The sequence below is a fragment of the Elephas maximus genome, chromosome 10 (genome assembly GCF_024166365.1).
Source record: "Elephas maximus indicus isolate mEleMax1 chromosome 10, mEleMax1 primary haplotype, whole genome shotgun sequence".
In the NCBI taxonomy this organism is placed as follows: Eukaryota; Metazoa; Chordata; class Mammalia; order Proboscidea; family Elephantidae; genus Elephas; species Elephas maximus.
In genome coordinates, this window is record NC_064828.1 from 87964376 (window position 1) to 87977110 (window position 12735).

At 48.6% G+C, this 12735-nt stretch overlaps 1 protein-coding gene across 1 annotated transcript; it reads left to right on the top strand.

Annotated features, from left to right (window-relative positions):
• Nucleotides 1-7608: 7608 nt before the first annotated feature.
• Nucleotides 7609-11030, top strand: FOS (Fos proto-oncogene, AP-1 transcription factor subunit). The gene is made up of 4 exons (XM_049898738.1): nt 7609-7911; nt 8682-8933; nt 9349-9456; nt 9585-11030. Exons 1-4 carry the CDS (start codon nt 7771-7773, stop codon nt 10224-10226), a joined length of 1143 nt encoding a protein of 380 aa, XP_049754695.1. The 5' UTR covers nt 7609-7770; the 3' UTR covers nt 10227-11030.
• The last annotated feature ends 1705 nt before the right edge of the window (nt 11031-12735 follow it).

Sequence of the window (12735 nt, forward strand, 5' to 3'; positions counted from 1 at the left end):
ATGTAGACACTGCATCTGGGCCTCAGGTGACCCTTTACGGTATGTGACAATCCTCCAGTCCTTCTGTCTGTGCAATTCAGACAATCAACAAATACTCACCTGACCCCAGCCACGTGCGCAATCATGGCTGAATTGCCCAAGAAGCCCAAGTAAGTACGTGCTGGTGTGTGGGTGGGGGAGCAAGTTGGAGAAAAAAAAATAGGAACCCTGTATCCATCACTCTATGTATTCAATGCTTATTGTTGTGCCAGGAACAGTGCCTGGCACTGGGGAAATTGCAATACTTCCTTCCTTCGTGTGGCTTATATCCTGATATGACTTCAGCATACATGTAAGCTTTGTGTTTTTTTTCTTAATAAAAATTTATTTTACAATTTAATACTGTTTTATTTTGAGTTACTGGGGAAGAGGCACCATAATCATTTTGGTATTTGAGCAGTGAAAGTTTTAATATGGCCCTATGCTAAGTGCTTTTAATCAACAACAGCAACAACAACAAAAAAGTTAGGTTTTGCCTTTATGCCCAAATAGCTCCTAAAAAGTCACTTGTAGTGCTGAACTGAGTGTGTGGAAAAGAATGGATCTGGGATGTAACCCACACCAAGTGAAATTTCTCATGGTGCTGATTGCTGTTCCAGATGGTTGTGGATCTAAAACTAAAGCAGACCCTCTTGTGTGACAGGTAGTGAGGGCATTAAGAAATCAGGTACGATGAGTCTGCACAGTTCTAAGGGGGGATGTACCACTTAGGTTTATAAGCCTCTAAATTATTATGCCAGATAACCAGGAAGGTGCTGATCAGGAGGATGTACTCATCACTGAGAAGGGTACAGAGAAGAAGTCACCTTTCAGGACCCTTGCCCAAGTTGCCCACATTCACAAGGGGAATCCATGTTGCCTTCTCAACCACGACGGCAATGGCTGATGAGCCTTCTGTTTAATGTTCATTCATTACACACACATTTATTGAGTGCCTACTGAATAAGACAACGTCCCTTCCCTTGTGGAGCATACAGCCTAGTAGAGGAAGACAATGAAAAAGTACGTAAAAATAAACAGGTTGACATAGTGTTAAGTGCTAGACAGAAAATAAAACCAGGCTAATATGACAGAAAACGGGGGCATTGGTGGTTCAGTGGTAGAGTTCTCATCTCCCATGTGGAAGGCCCAGGTTCAGCTCCTGGCCAATGTACCCCATGAGCAGCCACCACGCATCTGTCGGTGGAGCTTGTGTGTTGCTATGATGCCGAAGAGGTTTCGGTGAAGCTTCCAGATTAAGATGGCCTAAAAAGGAAGGCCTGTAGATTTACTTCCGAAAATCAGCCAATGAAAATCCTATGGATCACAATGGTCCCATCAGCAAATGATCAGGGAGACGGCAGAGGATCGTTATGCTTGGGGGCGCCATGAGTCGAAACTGATCCATGGCAGCTAACAATAGTATGATAGAAAGTGACTGAAGGACAAGGAGGAGGTCAGGGTCAGGGCAGGCTTCTTAAAGAGGTGATATTTGAGTAGATGTGAATCATGAAAAGGAGTAAACGTGTCTAGATCTAGAGGAAGAGGGAACAGTGAGGACAAAGGCCCGGTGGCAGGACCAGTTAGCATAGTTCAGAAACAGAAACGGGGGCAATGTGGCCAGAGTGGATTGAATGAGGGAAAGTGATCTGAGATGAGGTGGGAGGGCTAGGAAGGCACTGGGTCACACAGACTCAGTAGGTCACATTAAGGAGTGTGGATTTTCTTCTAAGTGTAATTCTGTAAATTGACCACTAAACAGGTTTGTAGGGGTAATAGGTTTGCTTAGTGTTATGATTTGATTCAGAGCCCCTTTAGAGGCTGACAAAGTAGGTCTGTCCCTGTCTTAGAAGTCCCTGGGTGGCACAAGCAGTTAAGCGCTTGACTACTAACCTAAAGGTTGGTGGCTCAAACCCACCCAGTGACTTCACAGAAGAAAGCCCTGGAAACCTGCTTCCATAAAGATTACAGCCAAGAAAACCCTATGGAGCAGTCCTACTCTGTAACTCTGAGTCAGAATAGACTCAAGGGCAACAGGCTTGGTCCCTGTCTTACCTGATCACTTCACAGTGGTCTCTGGTGGGCCAAGGTCCAAAGATAGAATTCTTTAGTAGAGCCTTTGGTTAGATGTCACCAGTGATCTCTAACTCATTAACACTCTAGGTAAAACATCAGTGGAGAAAATTGTACCTCAGCTGGGAGTTGCAACTGGAAGTTTTCTTGTAGAACACAATCAAATACTAAACTAAGACAAAAAGTTGTCACATTTGAGGATGGAACTATGATCTCTTTTCCAAACAGATCAGAAGGCAGCTTAACTGAATTCCACCTACTGCTCTGGATTTTCCTGGTTTAGGAAAGGAAATTTTGGTAGTGGTGGGGCATTACAATATTAATGTCTCTTTAAAAGGTGTCATTCTTGTTGAGTAAGGTGGTGGATCAAATGGTGTAAACTGCACTTGAAATGTCTTAACACCTTGGAGCAAGTCAAGAGCCAGACCTTTCTAGCTAACCCTGGTTCTGCTCCTGCCGAGTGTGAGATTTTCACATTGGATGGGAGCCCTGCAGCTGAGGTTTCATAGTCAGGGTGTGTTGTTAGCCTATAGGTTTAGTGATGTAGATGGAGTTCCTTTGGAATCCCAGCAGCTAAGTCCACCAGAGCCGCAGAGAGTCAGCTCAGAACTTCTGAGGGACTGACAGCCTGGAAAAGCCTCTCTGTCTGCTGGTGTAGAGCTCTTGTTACTGTGGCAAGGCTCAGCCAGTTTCAATGAAAGATGCCTTGAGCTTGGGCTGAAGTGTATTCCTCTTAGGCATCATAGCTGTTCCCCAGTTTCCTTGGCTCCGGATGGAATGAGTCCCAAGGACTATACAGAGCTTTGCTTAAATGCTCATGTCTTAGTTATCTAGTGCTGCTATAACAAATACCACAAATGGGTGGCTTTAACAAACAAATTTATTGTCTCACAGTTTAGGAGGCTAGAAGTCTGAATTCAGGTTGCTGACTCTAGGGGAAGGCTTTCTTTCTCTGTTGGCTCTGGAGGAAGGTCTTTGTTTCTTTGAGCTTCTGCTCCGGGGCTATCTTCCTGTGACTTGCCATCTCTCTTCCCCTATCTGTGCTTGCTTGTTTAATCTCTTTTATATCTCAATAGATATTGACTCAGAATATCCTGCACTAATCCTGCCTCATTAACATAACAAAGACAACCCATTCCCAAGTGGGATGGTAACCACAGGCATAGAAGTTAGGTTTCAGGGACACAATTCCATCTATAACAGCTCACATTAGCAGAAGGATGGGGATTCCATTGAGTCATCATCTCCTGTCAAAAAGCCAAGAGTTGTTCGGAATGAAAACAGATTTCCCCAAAGATGCTAAATCCCTAGTACTAATTAGTGGCGATGGTGTGTGTATGTGCATGTGAGGATGGGGTAGGGAATAATTCTGTGCCTCTACTGTTTTAAAATAGTGGCAATCTTTTTGCCAACAGTCTGAGCCATGGAGTGAGTAACCTTGACCCCCTAAGACCCTTCATTGTGCTCACGTGTGTGTGAGTCCTGCAGGAATTGTAGAACCCTTTTCCCCCATGCTGGGTTCAGATATTTAGAATGAATAAATTAGAGGGTGGTGGTAACGTGGTCATTGTCATTGCAGACAATGTGGTATTTATGGTGTCATGGCACAGGCTGTCTTCCTCATGAGGCTCAATGACAAGAGTAAGTTTGCTCTTTCATCATGAACCACTGGGGAGCTCTTTATACACAGAGGCTGCACCAGCTGAAAATAGCCCAAACATCTTGCTATTTCTCTTTCCCAATTTTTGCCTATTCATACCCAGAATAAAAGGCTCAGCCTGTTCAGCCTTCCCAAAGATTTAAAGAACATTATCTACTGAATTTCAAGTTACTGATAAAGGACAACCATCTGTGTTCACCTTGCCTGGTTGGGGCATTCATTCATTTTCTCATTCAGTAAAACTTTATTGAATGCCTACTATGTGCGAGGCACTGTACTAGGTGGTAAGTGAATTGTGGCATGTGAAAAAGACAAAGGTCCAAAGTATGTAGATGCTAACCGAGCCTAAGAGGGACTTCCTCAAGTCCCTGAAGGAGTTGATTTTGATATACGCATCTTCCTGACTTCTGGTCCCGTGCTCTGGCCACAACCCTTCACCACTAGACCACACTTCTCCAAATAAATAACTACTTCTGCAAGCTGGGGACAGGCTGTTTGCGGCAGCATTTACGTAGGCGGCACAGACAAGCAGCCTTTCACTTACTGTTGCAACAACATCAGGCTAAACAATGTGCACCAACTTCCAAAGTTGCTGAACAAATGCTTCATGTGGCTCTGGTCTCTTAATTCAAGTGCCACAGGAAGAGCACAAAGTAGGAAGTCTGTATCTAATAAGGAAAAACTGCTGAGAAAAAAATGAATTAATTTTCAAATTGGGTTAAAATCAGATGTAGGATTTTACCCTCCTTTTCACTCTTGGACTCCCACCTAGAAGGAAGAGAGCATATAAATGATCACAAGCTACATAAGGTTTGATTTTATATGCTCAGGTTTGTCCAGAACACAGAATCCTTGCCTTGGAAGGTCTGCCTACTAAAAGGTAGCACCTTTTAGTAGTTACCCCGAACTTTTCAAATGGCAAAGATGATGTCACAGGTTGGTTCTGATTTGCCTTTAATTTTAGGCTACCTTGTATGAGTTCCATTTTTTAAAATGTGATTTTGCAGCCCTGACATGGCTATCGTGAGTAGATTGTCAGGGTGCAGTCACAGGTTCGATGTTAGCGGGCCAGGAGTGGAAGTCTAAGAATGTATCATCTGATACTACTGCTTCTGGCTGAGCGCTTGCTTCCCTAGATGATGCTCAGACCAAGGGAACCCTTCTCAATCTTCATCGCGTCATTTCCCAGAGGACTGAGAATCCAGGCCCCATCTCCCTACTGGAGTCACTTCCTCTGAGACCTCTTCCCAAGCTGTCTTCCATGCTCCATATCACCTCTGTCAAACCACTTGCTGCTGCCCTGCAATTCTCCACTGACTTTGGGGTCTTCTCTATGAGGTTGGATATACCCATGAGAGTAGGGACAGGTCCACCCTGTTCATTACAGTAAGCACTAGTTCCCAGGACAGTATGAACCACAGAGGGCTCTAGAATGTATGAACGAATGTGTGCTTCAGTCCTCGGAGGATGTATCTAAGTCTCCAACTTTCTGGTGATAATGGTGCCAGAAAGGAAACAGTTAAGCTATCTGGAGAAGACGGGCTCACCCAAAGACCCTTTTTCTTTTTTATTGGCAAAGGAAGGATAAATAATACAAGAGATAAATCCTGGATATAAAATCTTGACAATTTTAGGTGTTGGCCTGAGCTGCTTCAAACTCTCAAGGGGAAGTAAATCAAACAGTTCTAGGTTTTCTCCTAAGTGGCCCTGAGGTCCTGTTATGAGTGGAAGGCCAGGCCAGGCCCAGGAATTGAAAGCTTGACCTACTTTACTGGAAACTAATAATAACAAGAGAGATGGATTTGCCTTCCTAACAGTTTTTTTTTAAATAGCCAAGAACAGTGAAGTAGCTTGATAGAATTAGGAGAACGAAGGCCACAGACTTGCTTTAGGATCCAAGGCAGCTCCGAGAAGTCTGTGTTTATATATTATGTGTTTTCCCTTTTCTCTCTTTTTTTTAAGTGAGAGAAAAAAAAAAACCCTAAATTCTCACCAACATAAACCAGTGACATACAATGATGAAGTTCTGTTTTCACCTCTGCCTGTGACTGGGAATGCAAAAATAGCAAGTGGCCCAGTTCCACGAATCCCCGCCTCCCTGCCCTCGCAGCTCGCGCCGCGTTCGGATCTCTAAGAATGGAGGTTAGTGCACAGCCCCGCGCGCGTCGCGCTCAGCCCCCGGACCCGGAGGATGATGTCAGGCGGCTGGAGCGGCCGCAGCCGGACCGGGGAGGCTGCGGCCTCTGGGGAGCAGGGAGGGCGGGCGGCCTAGCCGGGCCGACGGCGCGCCCTGCCGCGCGGCGTCGCCTGGAGACGGCCCTGGCGGCGCTGTGTTGTTGTAAACAGCCGCTTCCCTGTTACTATCTATAGCAGGATCGCCTGGCTCCTGGGTGCGGCGGTGGGAGGCAGGTCGGCCTCCAGGCTCCCCGCGCACCTTGGACGATCCACCCGCTCCCTAACCCCGCCTCGCCCTCCTGGCCCCTCTTGAGGTGCCCCCCGCGGGCCATGAACGCCCCCGAGCCCAGGGTGAGGTGGCTAGCACGCTGGGGCCGAGCCGTGGCAGTGTGACCCCGGCTGTCCTTTGCAGCGGGGCAGGAGGCTAGGGACGTCTGAGGGTGCGGCGCGCTCCAGAGCACCTGGCTTCCCCGAAGCCCCGTTTTCCAGGCCTCGGAGTCGCGTCTGGAGTCCCAGTGGCCACGGCCTTCGGCCTGGGTGCTGCTGGCTATGGTCCTCCGAGCGCCTCCATCCTCCCCCTTCCAAGTGCGCTCTGGAAAATCACCCGCTGCGGGCTCCCTGTAAGGCTAACTTCCTGGCGAACCGAACCAGCCCTTCGCCCTCCCCCCTCTCGCCCCACCAGGTCCTTAACTGTTACTTGCGCTTCCCAAGAGGCGCTCCCCACCCCGTTACCCAGAACGGGCGCCCGTGCCCTTGCCACGCATCCCCCCACCCCACCCCCAGCTCAGAACGAGGCCAACGACCCCTTCAGACATCCTTGCATGGAAGTTTTACACATGTTCAACGGCTGATGTTTTAGGATTTGACATTAATATCCCCACATGTGATCAAAAAAAAAAAAAAAAAAAAAGGCAACGTCTTCCTCAAAAACAAAAATGAAGTGAAAATACTCAGCACCGTAGATAAAGTAGGTTTTCGTATTCCTTTACTTTGGATCCCCGACTTTCTGCTCCTAAACGCAGTAACAGTCCTAGGATTATAGCTCGAGCCCGGGGGTCCAGAGGCAAGGGGGTGAGGGTCTGCTTCCACATTCGCACAGAATTGGGGGTGGGGTAGGAGCGCCTTTCATTTCGTGTACCTGTTTCTTCTATACCTGAGCCCCAGAACTGGCTCGGGGTTCTGTACAGCTAGCAGAGAGTCATCCCCACCCCCACCCCGGGAACAGGGTCCGCATTGACCAAGGTGCGAATGTTCGCTCGCCTTCTCCGCCTCCCCCCTCCCGCGGCGCGGCCCCCGCCTCCCCCTGCGCTGCACCCTCGGTGTTGGCTGCAGCCAGGAGCAGTTCCCGTCAGTCCCTCCCCCTCCTTTACACAGGATGTCCATATTAGGACATCTGCGTCAGCAGGTTTCCACGGCCGCTCCCTGTGGCCGTGGGGGGAGCCGTCCCTGCAGCCCCTCACTTGGGGGGCCACGGAACCTCTAAGACCCATATTACTAAACGCTCACAGGAATGTAAAGTCCAGCAAGACGGGAGCCAGGGCACTCCGAGCTCAGTGGAGGCCGCGAGGCAGCGGCAGTGGAGCCCAGGCTCCGGCGCCACCCCTTCAGTGCTGCGATGGTTTCGTCCATGACGCGGGGGCTCATTCATAAAATGCTGTTATAAAAGCGGCGGCTGCGGCGCCTCGTACTCCAACCGCATCTGCAGCAAGCAGCGGAGAACCCGACACGGAGCCGGCAGCGGCGGCGCAGCCAGCGAGCAGTCCCCGCGCTCCTACCGAGCTCTGCTCACAGCTCTCACCTGTCTCCGCCCTCGGCCCCTCGCCCGGCTTTACCTACCCGAGACTATGATGTTCTCGGGCTTCAACGCCGACTACGAGGCGTCCTCCTCCCGCTGCAGCAGCGCCTCCCCTGCCGGGGACAACCTCTCTTACTACCACTCGCCCGCAGACTCCTTCTCCAGCATGGGTTCTCCAGTCAATGCGCAGGTAAGGCTGGCTTCGCGCCGCTGCGGGGGCGGGGGCTCGGGGTCGCCGGGGAGGAGACACCCGGACGGGTTGCTTAGGAAGACCAGTCGAGATCCCCCTATTGCTGGAAAGGCAGGTTGCCCCTACTGGGGCAGTCCTGGCCTGGGGGTCAGAGGCTTGTTGAGGCGCATGCAGGCTTGTCATAGTAAGACTTGGTTCCCCCTTCCGGCGGCAGGCTCATTCCGAACAGTCCCCCGCCCTCGCTCTATAGCTGGGTCTCTGACATGTGCTGGGGCAAACATGTTCCAAGCAAAGACTAGCTAACTAGAGCCTGGCTCCTCAGGGGAGGCGGCAAAATCAGCAATCCCACCCCCCCACCCCCACATCCCGCAGTCTGGAGCAGGGAGGAGGGGCGGGGGAAGAGGGTGCAGCAGCAGGCGGGTGTGTACGGCAGTTTCATTGATAAAAAGCGAGTTCATTCAGGAGACTCCGGAGCGGCGCCTGCGTCAGCGCAGACGTCAGGGATATTTATAACAAACCCCCTTTCAAGCAAGTGATGCTGAAGGGATAACGCAAACGCAGCAGCTGGATGGAGGCAAAAGGCACTGCGCTGCGGAATTCTCGGGAGGAAAGGGGAAGACCTTTCATCCAGGGTGAAGGGCATATAAGAGGGCAGTGTTATGCTTCTCCACCGTCTCTCTTCCTGCTGTATGCGGCACTGGGAACCCGGCTCCATCCACCTGTGTCGGGAACTTGCTCGTTCACGTCCGCTTTCCCTTGTTTCGTTCTAGGATTTCTGCACGGACCTGGCTGCCTCCAGTGCCAACTTCATCCCCACGGTGACTGCCATCTCAACCAGCCCCGACCTGCAGTGGCTGGTGCAGCCCGCCCTCGTCTCCTCCGTGGCCCCATCGCAGACCAGAGCTCCCCACCCCTACGGACTCCACACCCCTTCAGCAGGGGCATACTCCAGAGCGGGCATTGTGAAGACCACAACAGGAGGCAGAGCGCAGAGCATTGGCAGGAGGGGCAAAGTAGAACAGGTGAGGAGCTCTTCAGCACCTTCTCACTGTGGAGGTGGTGGGGGGGGGGAGGGGTGGATGGAGATGCAGAGAGTGAAGCCAATGGTGCAATTGATTGCCCCATTCCGAACTGAGAACCGTGGCTCCAAGCTCTTTCCACCCCAAGTGAGACCCTGAATAATCCCACCTCAAGAACTATCCCAGTAATTTCTTCCCTAATAATTTCCTATCTCATGCTTTTAGACTGGGCTTTTCTTTGTTCTCTTGCTGAGGACCTTATTTCAAATGCAAGTCATACCCAGTCTGCAACTGCAGGTTACAAATGGCTTCACAGAAAAAAGGTGCTGGGAAGCTGCAGGAGCCAGTCTCATTAGGTGGGTCACTGGAGGCATGGCAGACAGTATTACTCACTGTTGGTCTTTTCCTGTTATTCTAGTTGTCCCCAGAAGAAGAAGAGAAAAGGAGAATCCGAAGGGAAAGGAATAAGATGGCTGCAGCCAAATGCCGGAATCGGAGGAGGGAGTTGACTGATACACTCCAAGCGGTAAGTACACCTCATGAGTCCCTGCTTTTTCAAACTTGAGGGGAAAGCTGGAGATTGGGCCTAAGGGAGCAGAGTCCTTGAGTAAGACTGTGTCTTATGCTTTATTTTATTCCTTTTATTTTATACAGGAGACAGACCAACTAGAAGATGAGAAGTCTGCTCTGCAGACTGAGATTGCCAACTTGCTGAAAGAGAAGGAAAAACTAGAGTTCATCTTGGCAGCTCACCGACCTGCCTGCAAGATCCCTGATGACCTGGGCTTCCCTGAAGACATGTCTGTGGCTTCCCTTGATCTTAGTGGGGGCCTGCCAGAGGCTGCCACCCCGGAGTCTGAGGAGGCCTTCACGCTGCCTCTCCTCAATGATCCTGAACCTAAGCCCTCAGTGGAGCCCGTCAAGAGCATCCGCACCATGGAGCTGAAGGCCGAGCCCTTTGATGACTTCCTGTTCCCAGCATCATCCAAGCCTAGCAGCTCTGAGACAGCCCGCTCCGTGCCAGACATGGACATGTCTGGCTCCTTCTATGCAGCAGACTGGGAGCCCCTGCACAGTGGCTCCCTGGGGATGGGGCCCTTGGCCACAGAGCTGGAGCCCCTGTGCACTCCAGTGGTCACCTGTACTCCCAGCTGCACTACTTATACGTCTTCCTTCGTCTTCACCTACCCCGAGGCTGACTCCTTCCCCAGCTGTGCAGCAGCCCATCGCAAGGGCAGCAGCAGCAACGAGCCCTCCTCTGACTCGCTCAGCTCACCCACGCTGCTGGCCCTGTGAGCAGGCAGGATGGGGGAGGCAGGAGGCACCCACACATGCCACTGCCTGAGTCGGTGCATTACAGAGAGGAGAAACACGTCTTCCCTCAAGGGTTCCAGTAGACCTAGGGAGGACCTTATCTGTGCGTGAATCACACCAGGCTGTGGGCCTCAAGGACTTGAAAGCATCCCACGTGTGGACTCAAGTCCTTACCTCTTCCAGAGATGTAGCAAAACGCATGGAGTGTGTATTGTTCCCAGTGACACCTCTGAGAGCTGGTAGTTAGTAGCATGTTGAGCCAGGCCTGGGTCTGTGTCTCTTTTCTCTTTTTCCTTAGTCTTCTCATAGCATTAACTAATCTATTGGGTTCATTATTGGAATTAACCTGGTGCTGGATATTTTCAAATTGTATCTAGTGCAGCTGATTTTAACAATAACTACTGTGTTCCTGGCAATAGTGTGTTCTGATTAGAAATGACCAATATTAAACTGAGAAAAAGATATGACTTTATTTTCTAGTAGATAGAAATAAATAGCTATATCCATGTACTGTAGTTTTTCTTCAGCATCAATGTTCATTGTAATGTTACTGATCATGCATTGTCGAGGTGGTCTGAATGTTCTGACATTAACAGTTTTCCATGAAAACGTTTTATTGTGTTTTTAATTTATTTATTAAGATGGATTCTCAGATATTTATATTTTTATTTTATTTTTTTTCTACCTTGAGGTCTTTTGACATGTGGAAAGTGAATTTGAATGAAAAATTTAAGCATTGTTTGCTTATTGTTCAAAGACATTGTCAATAAAAGCATTTAAGTTGAATGCGACCAACCTCGTGCTTGTTTCATTCTGGAAGTTTGTAAGATTCTGAAAGGTACACTATTCAAGACCAGTCTTTCAAGAAGGGTAGCTCTTGGAGAGGGACACACCCCTCTTTCTGATCCCTTATCAAAGAGGAGAAGGAAACTGTAGAGCCGGGTTTGAAGTGTTTTACAAATACATGTCTTCATGTCATGATGTTGAGATTTTCTATTTACTGATTCTGGGGGCAAGAACCTACTTCTTTTTCTGTTTTGATAGTCAAAGGGGACCATATTTAAATCCAGTTGTACTAGTAATAAATTTAGATGTCTTGGTTTTACAAAAACCCTTTCATCAAACAGAATTAACCTTCACACAAACCACTTAAACTTTTTACCCCCACAAAATCTTGTAAAGTGTTACTCCTACCTTACACCAAAACCCATTACTGTCAGGTCAATTCTGACTCATAGGACCCTATAGGACAGAGTAGAGCTGCCCCATGAGGTTTCCAAGGCTGCCACATCTTTCACCTGTGTAGTAGCTGGTGGGTTTGAACTGCCTACCTTTCGATTAGCAGCCAAACACTTAACCACTGTCTCACCAGGGCTCCCACTCCCACCTTAAAGGTGAGCAAATTAATGAATGTTTTTGTTGTTAGGTGCTGTCGAAGTCAGTTCCGACTCATAGTGACCCTATGTACCACAGAACAAAACACTGCCAGGTCCTGTTCCATTTTTACAATCATTGTTATACTTGAGCCCATTGTTGCAACCACTGTGTCAATCCATCTTGTTGTGGGTCTTCCTTTTTTTCTCTGATCCTGTACTTTACCAAGCATGACGTCTTTCTCCAGGAACGGATCCCTCCTGACAAAATGTCCAAAGTATGTAAGACACAGTCTTGCCATCCTTGCTTCTAAGAAGCATTCTGGCTGTACTTCTTCCAAGACAGGTTTGTTCGTTCTTTTGGCAGCCCATTGTATATTCAATATTCTTCGCCAACACCACAATTCAAAGGCATCAATTCTTCTTTGGTCTTCCCTATTCACTGTCCAGCTTTCATATGCATATGGTGAGAATGAAAATACCATGGCTTGGGTCAGGCACACCTTAGTCTTCAGGGTGACATCTTTGCTTTTCAACAGTTTAAAGGGATCCTTTGCAGCAGCAAAATTAATGACTAGTTAGAACAAATGATTTTCTCTATCTCACTATTGGGTTTAAAATCTTAACTTTCTCACTTGTGATTCTATCCACCAGACTTGTGTTATCTCGTAGTATTTGGTTAAAAAAAGTTTTCAGTCCTTAACTGTAACATATATACATTTAGTTGGACTCTCTTTATTCTCAGAAGGGAAGGAGGCCTGGAGTAATAAACGCATGATAATTTCTGAAGTTTCTTTGACACCATGTGCCTGACATTCAGCTTGCACTGGGAGAAGAAAAAGCCGGCCCTGAGAATTTGAAAGAGATCACACAGTACAAATAATGGTTGATCATTTGGTAAATAAAAAGTTACGTAACAGCTCAATAAGGAGAAGTCAACACGACTCTGAATAAGTTTTAACTAAGAAACTTTATCATCTTAAAAGAAGAACACGACCTTTGTCTGGGACACCTCTGGTAATAGCGCACTTAACACGCACATGTAGGAATCGCAAAGACAGGAGCCAGCGCCCTTCCTGCCCTGCTCCCTAGTACCAGGCAGGCACCATGCTTGAGAG

Bases quoted from the DNA above. Each gene is read 5' to 3' on its own strand.
- FOS (XM_049898738.1), top strand. From the start codon at position 7,771: ATGATGTTCTCGGGCTTCAACGCCGACTACGAGGCGTCCTCCTCCCGC. The intron at 8,934-9,348 runs GTGAGGAGCTCT...CTGTTATTCTAG, and splicing joins GGAGGGGCAAAGTAGAACAG to TTGTCCCCAGAAGAAGAAGA. The intron at 9,457-9,584 runs GTAAGTACACCT...TATTTTATACAG, and splicing joins TGACTGATACACTCCAAGCG to GAGACAGACCAACTAGAAGA.